The sequence below is a fragment of the Thamnophis sirtalis genome, unplaced genomic scaffold (genome assembly GCF_051295495.1).
Source record: "Thamnophis sirtalis isolate CommonGarterSnake01/CBP01778 unplaced genomic scaffold, rThaSir2_p1.2 scaffold_8, whole genome shotgun sequence".
In the NCBI taxonomy this organism is placed as follows: domain Eukaryota; kingdom Metazoa; phylum Chordata; class Lepidosauria; order Squamata; family Natricidae; genus Thamnophis; species Thamnophis sirtalis.
In genome coordinates, this window is record NW_028261388.1 from 24,833,251 (window position 1) to 24,852,140 (window position 18,890).

The 18,890-nt window shown below is 38.0% G+C and overlaps 1 protein-coding gene across 1 annotated transcript; it reads right to left on the reverse strand.

Annotated features, from left to right (window-relative positions):
• N4BP2L1 (NEDD4 binding protein 2 like 1) lies at positions 1-14,991 on the reverse strand. The gene is made up of 5 exons (XM_014068124.2): positions 14,740-14,991; positions 8,945-9,072; positions 7,266-7,354; positions 3,870-3,946; positions 1-2,255 (listed from the first exon to the last, which is right to left on the reverse strand). The coding sequence occupies exons 1-5, from the start codon at positions 14,883-14,885 to the stop codon at positions 2,099-2,101; spliced, it is 597 nt and encodes a 198-aa protein (XP_013923599.2). The 5' UTR covers positions 14,886-14,991; the 3' UTR covers positions 1-2,098.
• Between the last annotated feature and the right edge of the window lie 3,899 nt (positions 14,992-18,890).

Here is an 18,890-nt window from a genome sequence, read left to right on the forward strand (position 1 = left end):
GTTTGTTTAGATTTGTTTATTATATATTTTAGCTCAAAACAAGCATTTTAAGACACTTCAGTAAGAATAACTTGCAAATTCCTGATATGTAAGCCACACGTACATTGCTGGGTCAGAAGTTATTCGTTCCAAATTTTTATCTCAAATATTCATCTTATATCAAAGTTAGCTTTTGAACAAGCGGCTTAACAGAAGAATACATAAAAAGGCTACACAAAATGATTTTTCTTGTTTTTCTTTCCTTTCTTAAAGATGCTGCATAAACAGCTATTCTAAACAATGTTTAGAAGGTCCAAAATTATATGAACAGACACGTTGCTTTATCAAGTTTGAATATTAAAATAGCATCAAATTATCCTCTTCCCTAAAAAAGAAAATGATCCTTCATCCTTTAATTTTTACAAATGAGAATATCACCTGATCTGTAACTTATTTTAAAAAACAACAACACGGGGGAAATCAATATAAATTCTTTTGTTGCCAAGAACTGATTTCTGCAAAAAGATATATTATTACAGTGATCTCTAAATCATAATGACAATGTTGCTGAACACTAATCTATCTTTATAAACCAGTAGCAGTTTTCAACTATGAATAAAATGATCATTACCTGTATAAATTTGTTTGGATAAAATAGCCACAATTTCATTTTAAAAACTACATAATATCCATGATAAAAGAGTTAAATTCATTGCAAATGATATGTTAATTCCTGGCATATTTAATTATATCTTCTTAATTGCTTGATATGCTTCACAAATTTAATTGGCTTGGGTGCCTAAAATTGGAACCTGTTGCAAGATTAGTCTCCCTAAAATATAATAAACATTTAAAAAAATAATAGAATGTTATAGCTAATTTTTAAAGAATAAATAAAAATCAGGTGAAGAGAAAGAATCCAGTTTTTACTATGATGTGAAAAGTTTTTTTTCTTCTGAAAAGTTTATTCTTTCAATATTAATAGCAGCTGTAATAATTTAAATATTTTAGTTTTAGTATCTAGTTTTCAACATTTATGCTGGTTTCTGACTCATCTAAGTATTTATTACTTAATAGGAAAGTTGAGGTGCATCTTGTTTCACAAAACCCAAATTCTACAAAATTACCACTTTTGTAGAGTAAAAATAAAAAAATTGAGCCCGTGCTTTTGCTCTGTAGTATTTTATGTTAGCAAATTACTACCAGCTATATAAAATACATCAGAACCAGGAATTCAAAAATAAGGATCTAATGAAGCACTTCATATCTTTGAACAATACCCTGAATAGGATTTTTTAAAGGGGAAATCAAAAATCAGAAAAGTAAAAGAAGCCACATACTATGGATACACATTTTAAAAACAATTAGAACACAGAAACCATAGGACTTAGGAAACAAGATCTTATGTTAAATATTACTTAACAACCATTACAATTCTGAGGATTTCACAAATCTATACTGGGAACAGCTTCAGGTTTACTTATCCTGCAGCTCCAAAGCTTCGCCCACTGCCATTCATAAAATGCTTGGTTCTGGTTCTCTTGAAAGCTCAGGCTTCTGGCTCACTGAATATTTCTGCCATTGGATTGGAGTCTTTATTTTTGGTCAGTGAGAAATCAAACACATTTATGGCTGCTGCTACCACAGAATTGCTCTTCTTAATATATGAGGATTTGGGAAATGATATCTCATATATCATGGTTAGCATTTTAATGCCAAGTCAGCATGGTATTTGGCTGACATATGTAGATCTAAAGAGGGGCTTATCCTGTAATTTTCTCTGTGAATATAACCTAGTATGAAAATGTAAAAAAGCAACAATTGGCTGACATATGTAGATCTAAAGAGGGGCTATCCTGTAATTTTCTGTGTGAATATAACCTAGTATGAAAATGTAAAAAAGCAACAATGATATGGTTTATGTTTACATTATTTCTTCTATAATTTTCTTTAAAATCTGCAATAATTATGGAACATCAAGTTTAAACAGGTTAAGACCTACTTTAGTTCAATAGAAAAATAGAAAATTGCTAAAAATCTAAAACAATATACAAATTGATAAAATCTATAAAATCCCATTAAAATCTCCCACTAGGTCTCCCATTAAAATCCTTCAATTTCATGACTTATTCATTCTGTTGTTGGAAAAATAACGTCCAGAATTGTGGTATCTGGCTGGTTCTTCAGAATGAAGCACTGCATGGAAGGTAACATCATGCTCGTATTCCTCTTTCATCCATCGTATTTTCTCAAATGGAACACCGTGATGATTACGTCTATAAAATAAATGTAAAAATATGACAAGGAAAGCATGAGAATATTAATTGCCCCTGATCCATGCATTAGTATTCCTTGTATGTGATTTGGGGTGGGGGTGGGGGGAATCTAGTACCTGATACATACAGATTCAGAAGGCAAATTTCCTATATGTACAGTCAGGAATTAGTCCCGTAAATGCATATATGGGTATGGTTGAGATGATTATATATTGATTAAGAGACCAATAGATTCACTCTCTAATATTGAACTCAACTACATCCAACACCTATGTGATCAAACTGTGACCACTGAGAAGGGTCCTTTTCAGCAAAGTAATCGCCAGAATCACAGAAGAAAGAAAAAGGCTCCAAGTTAAAGACTCAATTGTGTTTTTATTAACTATGGGATACTGACTAGAGGGCAGGAAAAGGACCAGTTGTTACAGCAAGCCCCTAGGCAATTTAATATATTCAGTACAAGCAGAACCAAAACTGATCTACTGAAGAAGAGAGTTATCAGACTAACTATATGAACTTTAACACTGGTTTTCAGAACATTTTTGTTAGTCTAATTTTAAAAAGCATGAACACATCGATGATGATTGGCTATAGGGAAGAACCCCAAATAAAAACACGTTATAGAAGAATAGACCCATTCTTGATCATTTTATAGAATACAGGATGGGTGTCAAATTAGCGGCATCGTGACATTTCGTGCCTTTTTTCTTTTTGTGGAGCTGGGGAGGGCATGGCTTCCACGTGACGCAACCAGCCCACAGGCCACCAGTTTAACACCCTGTGATAGAAGATAAATAATGGGTTTAAATTATAGAAATGCAATTTCAGATTAATCTTGCGCAAAAATTCTGGGTGGTAAGAATTGTTCAGCAATGGAATCAATTGCCAAGAGAAGTGATGTGATTTGCTTCACTAGATTGGAACCATCGGATTATAATGTTTTAATTTAGATTCCTGCCCTGAGCAGAAGGTGAACTCAGTGGTCTAAATAAATATCCCGCCCAAATCTATGAATATAAAGCTCCCAATATGCTTTGTGTGAGATAACTTTGGACACAGAAGAAATAAAATTCATGCTTTCTCAATTGAAGTTTTTGCTCCAAACTTTCTCAATTTTAGATTAACATAGAGATCAACATTAACAAGATCACACTTCTTAAATCTTCATAAATCTTGCCAAATAATTATCAATTTAAAAATAACATTTAATTTTTCCCAGTTTTCTTACTTTTCAAATCTCATGTTTTTAATAAATCATTGCTGCAGGTTTACCTTTAATACAAATGTTTTCTATTTGCAAATTGCTGTATTTACAAGATATTTTCAAATACTGAAAATTATGTTTAAAATATACTCCATTTCTGACTCATGAGATATAGTACTGACATGGCAATCTGTCTTCATTGTAGTTTCTAGGTCACAATTTGTGCAACATATCCAAGAGACTACATTACTATGATACATAAACAGGATGAATATTTAGATATCTCCAACTAGACTAGTAGAAGCCAACTTTCCTACATGCTATTTCTCAAGACAAAATCAGAATTCAAATCAATCAATGATTACAACAATGTTCTACCTCGTTTTTCTAAATTTGGTTGTAAAATGTACCTAGCTAATTCCCGAACATGGAACTTCCAACGTGTATCTGGCTCCCGAAATATAACTTCATATCTGTTTTCAAGTGCCTGGTTAAAGAAAAACAAACAAATTGTTATTATGCTACAATTTTAGAAAATACTATGTTTTAATCTATTAAACAGTGTTTTACCTATTTTTCTCTACCATGAGGGAGAAAAAAAATACCAAAGGTTGGAGTTGCAGAACACATTTAACCTGATTACTGAATAAACCCAATACACTGATTAATAAACTGCATACCACACACCAATCCACCAAAAAATAAATGTTAAAAACATCATGTAATGTAAATGTACTGTATTTTTCGGAGTATAAGACACAACAAGATTTTGAAGAGGCAAATTAAAAAAAAAGTTTTTGCACACTGCTGACCTCCCAAAAATGCCCCCCCTTTTTAAAGGGCATGAATAGCCTTTAAGAGGCCTGCAAAGTGCTCCCCGGGGAGTACCCCCCAAAAAACTAGCAAAAACCGGCCCATTTTCCATCAAAACAGGCATGCATAGCCTTTAGGAGGCTTGTAGAGTGCTCCTGGGGGTTGGGGGGGGGGCAAAATTGAACAAAAATCGGGTGTTTTTTGCTCATTTCTGCCTTCCCCAGCCTCCAGGAGCATTCTGAAAGCTTCCTAGAGACTATGCACAGCCATTTTGGTGAAGGGGGCAGGGCTTTGGGAGGCAAAAGATGTTATATTCAGTGCGTAAGATGCACCCAGATTTTCAGCCTCTTTTGAGGAAAAAAGGTGTGTCTTATACTCCAAAAAATACAATAGCTCATACAGCTCCACCGGACTTGGCTAAGTAGGTTTTACTTGCTTCTCAAGCATGTTAATCCTCACTATCCACATTTTATGAGTATCTAAAAAGACAGTTTTTTATTTGACATGAATCCACAGCATACAGAAAGGCCCTCTACCTCTTTTTTCTTTTTAAATGACTAATTCAAGTTGAATTCCTTCAACTTCCTGAAAAGACTACCATGAAAAAATCATTTAGAGAATACTGTACTGAGTTCTAAATGAAATGGGCATTCTCACAAAAGTTGTTAGTTGTAAGAGTCATTGCCTTATGCATTATAGCTGTTCCAAGCATAGAAACTAGAACTTGGTGTCTTATACTTCAGGATTTATTTCCAGGCTAGTAAAGTCAGCAGATTTACTAATGTAGTTATACGCCTACTGCTATTGGCTTTGACTGGATGGATTGACATTAGGAGTGCCCCATCAAATCTGCTGTTACCTAAGCACATCCTTCAGGATTGCAGACCCATGGCGAAATCTGCTGCAGGACAAGGCACACTACAGCTGATTAACTTCCAATATTGGGAATTTAGGCTGCAAACGCAGAGATTACCATGAATGTACTTCAATGAATTTGGATATTCTGTGTGTTCTTTTGAATGAGATTGAATTGAGCTGAGCTTCAGGATACAATGATGTGCAGATTATATTACATTTCTGTTGTTTATTTTCCCATGTTGATGTTACTATTCATGCAAGAGTTAAGCAGAAGCATTTTTTTCAACTACATAACAGAAACAGTGCAGACAGAGGTCCAGCAAAAAGCAACCTGAATGGATGACTGACTTCAAACAAATCCTTTTTGCTTTGACTTGCCTAACAGCGGAGTGGTAATCTATAAAAAACAACAAGGAATAATTCTTTCCGTGGACCTCCTGAGACTTATTTTTAATGTTTTGAAAATAAAATAATCTGCCCAATTCTTTTGTAAATTGGGTTTTTCTTTTTGAGTAACATCCCATCTAACCTTGTTTTCCTGGGATGAAAAATAAGGGAAGTTCCCACTGTTTTCAAGGACTGGAATACTTGAAATGTTTTATTAAAATACAAATTATATTCTGCCAAACAAAGCAGGATTGTTTTGTTGGAAGCTTAAGCGAAATATGTTTTGCAATCCACACACACACATCTTCTGTTATTTATTGTATTTCTCAGAATTATTCAAGCATGACTATACTATTCATACTTTTCCAAATGTTTTGTCAATAAATTTCAGTATGATTCTTCATGATTTTTCTAACTACTCACTATTAATTATATGAGACTTTTAATCATCAATGCATTATAAATAAGACAGCAAACAAACAAAAAATCCAACATTGCTATTGAGTTATCTCAAGGACTTTTAAAATATTGCTTCTCAAGAAAAGAAGCAAAGCTGGTTAGACATGCAGTAATCTGTAAATTGCTCTCAAAACAGAGCTAGGAATATTGAAACAGTTACCTGTTGATACTGTTGGTGCTGTCAAAACTATATTAAGAAAAATGAGTTGAAATTTGAATTAGCAGATTTTCTGAGGAACACATTCTTAAGTGATTTTTATTACTAAGAGGGGCAGAGATTCTATTTAATTGGTGTGCCAGGAAGCATCTAATTTTTAACAATCACCAATATCACTAAACGGACAAAAAGAAGTACTTCTTTACACAGAATAATTAAGAATTCATCACCACAAAACACAGTGGTGGCTGTTAATTTGGATGGCTTTGAAAAGGAAATTGCTAAATCCATTGAGGACAGGTACCAAGTGGAAAGGAACACCGGCAGGCATCTGGTTGGCCACTGAGTGAAATGCAAGACTAAGAGGAGCTTAGACTATGCTTATGTCCTTAAGCACCTTCAACTGGTATTTCACTCAAATTATTTGAATGCTAAGTTAGCACCAATGGTAATGCAACGGAAGGAAAGGATAGTATTTCTTACAACCTGCTTTAAACTGGAAGATGGTCTCTAGCACTATCAAAAGGACATATTTTTGCCTCCATAAAGTCCTTGCTATCTCCCTTAAAAGGGGTTCGAGTGCCAGAAATATCTGTATTTTAAAAGAACAGCTACCAATCAGAAAGTATCTGATGAGCTAATGATATGGCTCAATATAAGGTAATTTCATATTTTAATCTAAAAAGTGATTGCACTGACTGCATTGCAAGGTTTATACTGGCCTAGAAAGAAATATTTCACAAAAGCTGGAACTATGTTTTCAGTGGCTCCATAAAGCAACATTCCTTTAAAACTGTGCTTGATTCCCGAGAATGTTCTCAATTTTAAGAAAAAGAGCTAAATGTAACCTAAAAAAGAAAGGCTGAATTTATGTTGGATGGTGTAAAGATCTATTGCCTTCCAGATGCCCATAAATCCCATCCAATGTGTTATAGTTGCAATATTGCCAAGTTGGAGAATACACTTCAAGGAGATGAACAAGAATTCAAGCAGAAGAAAAATGGTATTTGAAAACATTATAGACAATACAGATTCTTGCAAATTTCCTCCCTAATTTGATAATGATAAAGTTACAGGTTTCTTTTGAGCCCGAACTTATTAAGAATTACAAAGTAGTCACAATATTACATACCATTATTGCATATGGCTTCATTTCCCAAGCGTGGATGTTGGTATTATCAATTATAATTGGGGATTTCCCTTTCTTCATAGCCTTACGTGCTGTAATATAATAAAGTACAGGTTTTTAGTAGGTGAAATGAATTATCGTCTATTTAGATAATTATATTAAATCCTTCAGATAATAAAAGAACTTGAGATTTCAAATACTAGTGTGTGTGTGTGTGTGTGTGTGTGTGTGTGTGTGTGTGTGTGTGTGTGTGTGTGTGTGTGTATGCTGGTCTTGTTGTATTCAGGTCTTTTCCAGTGTAAGATTCAGATTGTCTTGGCAACGTTTCGGCGAGATCTCACTTGCCATCCTCAGGCTGGTGTTTTTGGCTTAAAGCGTGACCGGAGCTGCCGTCTTTCTATAAATCTTGGTGGGGGTGTGTGGAATGCTGGCTTTGTTTCAGTAAGTGGATTGATTGGATGTGTGGCTGTATCATGATTGGTAGATTGGTGTTGATTGGTGCTGGCTGTGGGTCCGTTGTTGTTTTGTGTTGTAACGGCCTGGGTGGTGGGTGGGGCTCGTTTGTTTACCAGGGCTGGTTTCCAGATGTCTGGTAAGCGGAAGGTATCATCACGTTTATTCACGTTGTGAGGGTGTTTCTCTATTTCGATAGCTTCCATAATTATTCTCTTGTTGAAGTGTTCAGTTTTGGAGATTAACCTAGATTAAATCTACAAAATATATCATATTTATCTATCTATCTATCCTCACATTACTCCTATTTTCCTCACTTTTCATCTTGCTGGAATTACCCAGAAACTTTTTCATCATCTGCAATTTCTAATTCATCTGAACTAAAAAACCATTGTCATTGCATTTAAAATCAGCAAGTTCATTAATTACTGATATAAGAATTCTGTTACTTCCTGTTCTGACAAGCTTCATGTTTAGGGTATAACACAGAGATAGGCAGTCTTTTTGTAGCTGCGGTAGGCATATATCAGACATGATACAAAAATAATATATTAAACTTTTTGCATGTTTTTTTTTTCACTTCAACATGTGGAATCTAGATTTCACTGCAATCTAGATTAATGGTTCTACAAAAATAGGTCTAAGATGCTCCTTGACTCCATACAGATCACAGCTGCAGGAAATGTTCGTATTGTTAACTGTAAAGTACCTGGATTAACTGCATGGTATTGAAAAGAAAATAATGCAGAGATAATGTATACTGGCAGTCAAAGTAGAAATGGAATGAACTTTAAAAAATTAAGTTCGAAGTAGCTCTTTAGGCCCAGATAACCCTTCAAACCCAAGTATATTTTTTGCCTCTGTTCTAGGCTCGTATTTCCAGATGGCCATTTCTGTCCTACAATTTATCAAAAATTGTAAAAGTCCAGGTTATTTTTCATGTACTTCTACCCATTTTTTAATATCCTCCTAGAAGCCAATTGGGAGTTATCATAGAATTGGCAGAGGAAATCAATTTCCCACAGCCATACCAGACATCATAATACGACGTAGTCTTTAGTTTCCATATCAGAAAGTATTTAAGCAGTAAGCGTATCAACTCTCACTTCAGAGTTAGACTTATTCTGTTCTTAATTCTATTATGTAATGATTTGTTCTAATCAATGTTTAGAAAACCACTTTGATAGACTAGATAAGGAGTAATGTTAAGGAGAACCAGTCATACATGCCTCTTTTCTGGTTCCACTTATGTGCGTCTCCCAAACAATCAGGATCAAACTCATAGGTGCCATCTTCCATGATAAAATACTCGTCAGTACTAAAAATGACTGCATTAGGAAATTCACGTTTCAGTTGCCTGATAAGCAAAGAAAAAAGAACAAAGTGCTAATTGGTTATCATCACTGGATCCAACAATGTGATGTCACAAGAGAAAAACTTCTACTACTTTGAAAATGCCATTTGGTGCGACTCTCAAATGCAATACTTGGATTTTTGCAATTACTTAAAGAAATACATTTTTATTTATAATACAATACAATAGCAGAGTTGGGAGGGACCTTGGAGGTCTTCTAGTCCAACCACCGCCTAGGCAGGAAACCCTACACCGTTTCAGACAAATGGCTATCCAACATCTTCTTAAAGACTTCCAGTTTTGGGGCATTCACAACTTCTGGAGGCAAGCTGTTCCACTGATTAATTGTTCTAACTGTCAGGAAATTTCTCCTCAGTTCTAAGTTGCTTCTCTCCTTGATTAGTTTCCACTCACTACTTCTTGTTCTACCCTCAGGTGCCTTGGAAAATAGCTTGACTCCCTCTTCTTTGTTGCAACCCCTGAGATATTGGAAGACTGCTATCATGTCTCCCCTAGTCCTTCTTTTCATTAAACTAGACAATTCCAGCAACTGTTCTTCATATGTTTTAGCCTTCAGTCCCCTGTGAAGCACTGAAAGTTCTTGGGATTGTGGTGGCATATACAGTATATTCGGTGCACAAATAAATTTCTGAATCATTGTGTTTGTATTTGTTCTGTGCATAATAAGAGTAAAAATAACTTCTTAACTTGGATGATTATGATCTAAAATAAAATACACATTTTAAATGTAGTCCTTATCACTGATTTTTGTTCATAAAAAAGTTAGTAGCTTGTTCTGACCCCCCAGCCTGTGAATAAACCAGAACACAGGCTTGGCTGTTTGCCACTGTTCAATTACTGAGATAACAATTCTTTGGCTGAGGGCCCAGGCAACTCACGTTCAATATTAGCTCTGCAGCAACCCAGATAGTTCAAAACGCAGCAACGCAGATAGTCCAAACGAACAGGCACGGCTAGAATACACAGATAGATTTTCTTAGCTACTAATTCGAATGGTTGTTTCCTGCAAATGTCTCCTCCCAACGCCTCACCTATAATTTCTCTTGGGAGAGGCCAATCCACAACCACCTGTGCTTAATCATCATCTGTGAGTCTGCCTACGGAGTTGCTGCTTCCTCCGTTTCTCAGCCCTTCTCAATCTAGCATCAGGGACAAACTGCCTTTGATCCTCCCCACTGCTCCATGCCTCAGGCGCCTCCTGGTGGCCAACCAGCCTCCCTGCTCTGAGTGTGAACCCTGCCCAGGGTCCTCCACATCATCCAGGGCAGACTCATATGGTTCCTCGCTATCCGAGTCCATCAGCAGCTCAACCGGATCCTGCTGGGCCACAACAGTAGCCTATCTCTGAGCAGCAGGAGTTCCATATTAAACAAAGAAAGTAACTTCCTTCATATATAAAGCAACAAAAACAAATTCTTTGTGTGTCTAATCACCCTTGGCTAATAAAGAATTCTATTCTGTTCAGAAACTCAGTACATTGGATATATATCACATAAGGGTATATGGGAATATGGCATATCCAGAAGCAATGGAAAGGAAAATACAGTATATTTGTAAACTAAGCTGACAAAAACAGATGGTCCCTCATTTCAGGACAGATGTACATTCAAAAGAAATATACTCCATATGTAATTCTTTTCTACAAGTCCAAAAAGCTATGCGATGTAATCTTTACATGTCTACCCAGAATCAGAATTGAAATCAAACACTTCTGAGAAGTATCAAGTTGGAAGACTGAAATCTCACAATTCCTAAGTCACAACACTAGAACAAATAATCAGCATGAAAAATCTACTTGGGGAGATGAAAATAATAGCCCCACATAGATAGTATTAGGAATACCAACACATATCAGTTGAGTTAAAAGTGTTATCTGTTCCGGGCATATATTTGTGAACCTAGATAAGTGCAGTATAGTTAATAAATGATTCTTAAACAATGGTTTAGTATACTCAGGTCATTCTGCTGGATTTCTGAGACACGTTTCACTCTGTATTTGTTTCACTCTGTATTTGAAGGATACAATGCCAGTTTTCTCCTATTCAAAAGGTCTTGCAAGACTGGTATATTGGCTTCATCAATGACACAGAAGATAAAGCACTAACTGACCTTGGCTGATATCAAAAAAGCTAAGTTAGTGTAAGGTCTTATCTCTCCAATCTTCCCAAGAAAACAGGGCTCTTGAAACTGCAGTTGTTCCAAAAAGAGCTTTTATTGAAAGGTTTGTGATAACAAGAGCTCTAGGCAAGAACTGAAGCTTCTCACTTAAAACCAGCTATTTAAAGCAATGCTAGCCAAACCCTTCCTACACTACATCATTGCAGGGAAACAGAAACTTCATATAGAGATTAGCACAATAATTCAGGAAACAAAAACATCATATACATATCACTCTAGTCCTCTCCGCTTCCTCTCACCAAAATGCCAGCATCCCTGTAGAAATATCTGGGCCTGGCAATTAGTCCATGGATAGGAAATTACTATTTCCAACTTTAAAGGGAAATAGTCAGGGACAATTACCTCCTCCCCCAAAAGTTCAACCCAATAATCTGATTGAATCTGGATTATTTTAACTGAATTTAAATTCAAATATAAACTTGATTGGTCCCACTATATTCAGCTAGCTGTCTTGCTTGACAAGATAAGAACACGTCATGGCAACTTTTATTTAACAGACTTAGAAAGGACTTGGAGGTCTTCTAGTCCAACCCTTTGATCAAGTAGAAGACCCTATACCATTCCAGGCAAATGGCTGTCCAATCTCTTTTTAAAAACCTCCAGTGATAGAGTACCCACAACTTCTGGGGGCAAGCTGTTCCACTGATTCATTGTCCTCACTGTCAGGAAAGTTCTCCTTAGTTCTAGGTTGGTACTTTCCTTGATACGTTTCCATCCATTACTTCTTGTCCTACCCTCATGTGCTTTGGAGAATAGGCTGAACCCCTCTTCTATTTGAATACTGGAACACTGCTATCATGTGACTCCTAGTCCTGCTTTTCTTTAAACTACTCAATTCATGCAATCATTCTTCATATTGTTGCAGAAAATGACAGGCTTTAGACTTCTCAGGAAACAGGAAAAGTTTATTTGGCAGCCAGGTTCAGAAAGTTAGCGAAATAGCTAACATTGCAAATTCTGAACAACCTTCATTATCGAAGCACGCGTTCTTATACATTCTCAAAGGCAGCGTAACACGGAAACACTTAACTCATTTCTCATACCTTGAGGAGAAAGCCTTATAAGGAGATGGGGTCTTACTTCTCCTTTTGTTACGGTATGGACTACGTATCATTAATGAACTTTATCTGAACCTTGTGGTTTGGACTTTTGACATAGGGACGTTGGCTGGAACATCTTGTGGTTAGAGGCTGATGACATCTCTTTTAAGCAAGCTTCTAACTATCCTTTTTATGCCACCTCTTCATTCTTATATTTTTAATCCATATTTTATTCTACTTTAGTATGTTTTAGCCTCCAGCCTCCTAATCATCTTTGCTGTTCTTTGCACTCTTGTCTCAACATCTTTTTTCTGTCATGGTGACCAAAACTGTACACAGTGTTCCAAGTGTGGTTTTTATCAAAGCAGTATAAAATAGTGCTAACACTTCACATGATCTTTATACTATCCCTCTTTTGATGCAGTCAAAGGCTTTATTGACTTTTTTGGCAGCTGAAGCATATTGCTGGTTCTTACTTAAGTGGCTATCCACTAGATCTCTGGGATTACACAACAATTACTGCTGTCGAGCCAGGTATTACCTATTCTATACCTATGCATTTGGTATTTGTTGGTTAAGTATAAAATTCCTTTCTCAAGTTTGTAGTACATATTTTATAAAGATAGCATAGCTTTCTTTTCATGATGCATTAAGGTTCGGCTTTTCTTCAATGCTCTTTTCCATTACTGATTTGAGATACAGACCCCCATTACTTATCCCTATATTCAATTATCCACATGCCTTAATTCTGTCTTTTCAGGAACACTCTTTCAAAATACATTCCATTTTGGCATAGAATAGAAAATGAAAATTAAATTTAGGACCCATTATGTCTTTATGACTGCTAAACAGAACCTTCTGCTAAACAGAACCGGCCTTCCTTTACATTCAAAGTTTAGTACACCTGAATTGCAGCAGTGAAGTATACGGTCAAAGGGAAAATAGCAGCACTTTCAATTTGTCAAATTTTATGGAGTTACTTTTATGCTAGGCATTTCCAGGCATTTTCTTCTCCACACTTTTTATTTATTTCAATTTGTCACATATATGGATTGCTTTATACTATTAGTTGTTGATTTAGGTTGATTTATGAATAGTTGCATAATATTGAAAGATCAGTTTGGTATGTACTGTTTGGTTTATTTTTATAACATTATTTTGTTATCAAAATGATAGATTTTGTTCAGTCTGTAAAACAAAATAATTTTTGAGGACTTTTTTTTTCTTAAAAAGAGCCAGTATTAAGGTAAACCACAAATTACAATTCTCCAGATCCAGCTACTTATCATACTCCTGTTGCTTGTCTTTTAAATCCACTGCTTGTTATGCTCCTTCAGTTTAATAAATAAGAATTAAAACTAAGTGTCAATTATGTAACTTTTGCAGAATTGAAACCATTGGAACAGAAGTGAAGGACTTCACTTTCCAGAATTAAAAAAATAAGCAAACTGTCTGAAATTGACAGGCATTATTAGTGCATGACAAAATGTACACTTCCTTGCATACAAACAGTGACCTTTTGATATGCATTCAGTATAAAATATTTATGACAAATTAGCTGATAGTGCAGAGAAACAGTGGCTCTGACAGGATTCAGCTGCCAATCTAAATTTTAAATAACAGGCAGAAAATATATTAACTAATTTCACTGAGCTCAATTCTAAAGTATTGTATACAATGGAAAGAATAAATATTCCATTTTTTTCACAGTGCATTCTCACAACCTAATCAGTTCTCCAAAGTGGCCAAACAGGTATAATTCCTAACAAAAGATACAAGTGGGTGGGAATTGCCCCTTCTGATAGCTGCATAGTTTGGGGGAAAGTCACCCACCGCCTTAAGGGCAACTCAAACACAGCAGTGCAACTTTGCCAAACAAGTTGCAGTGTTTGTAGAATGGATGGCACACGAATTTCAGCTTAAAAAGCGGGCGTTCTGATCGACCCACCTAACTACGGCTGTTTCCTTACGTTTTACTAGTAGTTCCTCCTCACGTGTAGGTTTTCTGTTGGTGCTTATCGCTGTAGGGCAGAGTCCAGATGAACGATGGCCCTTCCCATCACCCACTCTCCCTATTATTCTCTGCTCTCCCGGACTGGCTCCGAGTTCTCTCCTGGACACCATTAACAGCATTGCTGTTCCTTTAAGTTTAAAGGAGGATTTAAGAGAGAGGAAAGGGGGAGCCCCAAAAGCGGAACAACGGCTCCTTCCTTGTCTCACCCCGACTTAACCGCCTGCCTCGTTATCAAGTCGGGGCCAAGCGGCTCCAGCTGCGACGACGCTTCCTGCAAAGCCGCCGCCGCCTTCACCCCCCCCCCAGGGTCAAATATCCCCTGGAGACCCCCGAGAGTCGTCCGACGCCCCTCCGCTGACCTGAACCCAGCGCGACCGCTGAAAGACGCGGGAAGGGCTGCAGCTAGGACAGGCTCACCTGGCCAGGGTACTCTTGCCCGAGCCGGGCAGGCCGCGGAGCAAATAGAGGCTTCCGCTGAAGCGGCGTGCGGGGGGCCTGCCTTGAGGGCGGCGGGGCTGCTGGAGGCTGAGGCCCCCGAAGGCGCGGACCAGGCTATCTTCCATAGCGGCGGCGCGGCGGCGGTAGCAGCTGCAGCCTCCTCATCTCCGGCAGCGCCTTTCGGAGTCACTTGGTGGTGTTTACAGTGCTCTTCGGCCGCGTGACTTGAGATGGGCAGCGCCGCCCAGTTCCGCTCCGCTCCGCCCTCGTTTCCCCGGAGCAGAGGGAGGGCCGCGCCAGAGGAGCCGGGCGAAAGCGAAAATGGGGCTTTGGACGCCCCTCCTCACCCTCCGAGAACTGCTCTTGGGAGGCCGGCGCGTGGCACTTTTGCCGGAAGACTAGAGTCGGTCCCGGCTAACTAACGTGTAAAAAGCCCACGCTGAGGAGAGCCCTACCTCGGCTGGTCTCAATCAGTCAGGAAAGGCCCAGCCGATGGAGGCTCCCGCGAAATGAGTTCGGTCACGATCCGTTGAGAGGAAGCAGTTTTAATGGGTTTGGCGCTTCCCCTCAATCTATCTATCCAGAAACCAGGCAGCGGCTGGATGGGATGGCAGCCTCCGATAGTGGGGCGTTGGAGCCGCCAGCTGTGGCTGCAAAAATCCGGGCAGCCATTAGGTGGTGAAGAGAGTTTTCTTTCTGGGGAGCGAAGTCCCGTTCCGGAGCCTGTGTGAACTGTATTAAGGAGCCACCCGAAAGCGTAGCCATACTGGCAAGCGCTGAACAATTTGCCTAAATTGCGTACGGTGAATATTTGTCACGTTCTCTGCCGTTGGACAGTGGCTGATACCTTTCGTAACTTAATTTAGTTTTGAATGTGTTATTGTCAATTACTATAAAAAGTCACCCGCATTGTTTCTCTGTAGTACTGTACATTTCAGCTTGCACTCTGTATGTAGTCTCTGTCATTTATTCCTAGCGTTTATTTTTCCCATGCCGATCAATTAGTCTTTTATCTCCAAAAATGTTACACACAGTATGTAAATACAATATTTTAAAATATCCACTGGTTATTTTGCAATTGATGAGCTTAGTTACTTATCTCTATCAAGTATCTGGAATTCGATCATTTTGAGTGAGTGGATGGAAAAGCAAACAAAGGGTTTCCTATTACTCAAACTAGTGAATATTTCGTTATATTTGTTGTAGTAGACAAATGTAGTTAGTGTTAGTGCTGTAACAAAAATTTAGTTAGAATTTTCAATTTCTATTATTTTGGAGATGACAATTCTTGTGAATAATAAATATAAGAATTTTACAATAGTATGTTCTCATATTAGCTCTTTTTTTGACAGTAGAATATTTTAGACATGAGGGTTTATTGCATTTTGCTTTGCAGATAACTAGTTAATAATGAACAATTAAATAATTACAATGCATGAACAGAGAATATAAGGGTCCAGGATCGGTGCAACCTAATGTAACCCAAGAGTTGTGTGGGTGGTTAAATCACCACAGTTCCTGAAGGCGATTGTGATACTCCGGCAGCCCAGGTCAGTGACAGTGTCTTAGAAATAGAACATGGGTGGTGGAGGAAGTGTTCCTCGGACGCCTCTTCAATGCATGTTGAGAAATTTTAAGAAAGGTTTTAATGGAGACCCTAAGGCCAACCCAGGAGACTTAAAGAAATTCTGTGAAAATGGTGGCCCAAGAGGTTTGAGTCCACTATACCTGGCAGGAGTTTGAAATGCAGCAATTATGGGCGGAAGATAATCCTCCAGAACATGCAGGTCACCATACACCATTAGTCATTCAAGTAAAGTCTCTGGCAGAGAAATTATCCTCACTCCCATTGTACAAGCAATTCAAGACCATATTACCAAATATTTAACAGCAGGTAAAAAAAAAAAAGGTAAAGCTTGTCTGAATGGGAGATCCAAGCTAGAAACCTGATTGAATGCAAACAATATGAACAAAGGTGTCTATACACCTTGATCTTTAAAAAAATATGCCAGCGCTTGCTGGGAGATTAAAGATAGATATAGAAAAGTTTGGATCTTTAAAAATATGCCAGCGGTTTGCTGGGAGGTCCAAACTAGAAAAGAGAAGACACTGAACACCCCAGAGCAGAGAGAGATATTAACAATCTAGTGCTTAAGGAGGACAGGAAAAAAGGAGTTGTAAGGTGTGTAGTCCTGGGTGGACAGAATACAACACTCTTAGGAAAACCCTGAGATATAGTCAGTTACCAGGATGGGTAACAAGCCTCCAGGAGGAAAGAAAAGAAAGAAAAAGAATAGGAGAGTCTCAACGGAACATTTAGTTCCTGTGTAGTTTTAACTTGCATGTTTGTCCTTGTTGATGTGTTTAAGTGTTTAAAAAGAAAAAAAACAGAGAGTCTCTGACATCAGTACCCTCAACCTGTGTATCTTTGACATGAAATGGATGACACTGAAGAAGTAGGAGACCCAGGGAGACAAAAGGGTGAATCTGATATTGATTAGAAAGAACAGACGGTCTCATTAGGTGGGGCCAGGAGGAAGAAAACCAAAAAGGTTACTGAAGGGACAGATCAAGTGGACCACAAACCTGGTCCAAGGGAGCAGTTGAGACAAAAACTCAAATTGCCCCTAAGGGAATTTTATTGCCAGGAGTTGAGAGGGAGCTACGTAAAGTGTGGATATATGCTCCATTCTCAATGACTGATTTATATAATTGAAAAAAAATCAAATTCCTGCTTATAGAGAAAATCCAGATGAGATGCATGTCCTTTTTGCATCCATTTTTCTGAACTCACCAGTCTACTTGGGCAGACATACAAAGTCTGATGGAAATTTTAACCCCAGAGGAAAGAAGGCTGGTGAAGGGAACCATGAATAAGCCTTTTCAGAAGGATCATGCAAAAGATCCAGACTGGACATGGTTACCAGATTGGGAACCTCAGTCTATTCGGCTGCAAAACTATTGGACCTTGGTTTTGTTCGGTCTCAAACAAAAGTTAAGAACTTAGGGAAGGTCTATCAAATTCAACAGAAAAAGGATGAAAATTCAGGGGAATTCTTAGAATGCATTTATCAAAGCTTTAGGCAATACACCACGTTAGATCCTGAGGTTGAAGAAAATAAGAGAATGGTCAATAAGATCTTCATTAGTCACTCTGCAGATGACATTAGGTAAAAAAAATCACAGAAGACAAAAAGGGGGGGCAGGAAAGGCATCTCTGAACTTGTGGAATGAGCATACAAAGCGTATATTAAGTGGGCTCAAAATCTCAGAGAAGAAGGAACTCAAAAGGGCAAGAAGATATGTAATTTTTCTCGCCGAGGCCCTTAGACAGGAAAAGCGGGAGGCCAGGGGAACTGCTGGAAGAATTGTTGAGGAGGGGTCAGTAGTTAGAATCCCACGCCCAGTCAGAAGAAGAGCCCTCCAGTTAGCAAAAGGGAAGATGGTTAATGTCTACGCAGACAGAAAATATGCATTTAGAGTTTTATACGCTCATGGGGCTATTTGGAAAGAAAATACTCACTGATTTTGTCACTCGATACATGCTGGCAAAAGGCACACATGCCATTGTTAATCAGGTTGCTCCAGCCTTTCTCTGTTATGCACAAAACAGGCATTTGAGATTTTAAAGTAAACATTGCCTCAAGCTCATGTTAAGGGACTTCCCAACCTTGAGAAATCTTTCTTGACTCAAGAAAAGGGAAGTGGCAACAATCCACAGCTTATTTGTCAAAACAACAATGAAGTAGCAAAGTGGGGGGGGGGGCACATTGCCTTAAACTCCTGGCCACAACTGCTCTTCTGATCAAGGAAGCTAATAAATTTACTTGTGGGTAGCCAATTACTATATTTACTAGTCATGCAATTCGTGAACTATTAGAAACAAAGACAAACTAGTGTGCTTGCCTGGGGGAATTAAAGATCTCATATGGGGGATCTGCACAATCTCCAAGCTGGATGCTCAGATCCAGCAGAAAAGGGAAGAGCAGCTGACAGAGAAGCAAAGCTGTCAGCAATCCGAGATGATCAGAGCCACCCTGACATGACAGCTTATGCAGCATCCATTGGAAATGCGAAGGGGACTGAGCCAATAAAGAAACTTCTTTTGATTCTGATATCTGAGTCCCTTA

Excerpts from the sequence above, each read along its gene's own strand:
- N4BP2L1 (XM_014068124.2), bottom strand. The coding sequence starts at position 14,885 with ATGGAAGATAGCCTGGTCCGCGCCTTCGGGGGCCTCAGCCTCCAGCAG. Across the intron at positions 9,073-14,739 it reads GGCAAGAGTACCCTGGCCAG|GCAACTGAAACGTGAATTTC; the intron begins GTGAGCCTGTCC and ends TTTGCTTATCAG. Across the intron at positions 2,256-3,869 it reads CATGTTCGGGAATTAGCTAG|ACGTAATCATCACGGTGTTC; the intron begins GTACATTTTACA and ends TTTATTTTATAG.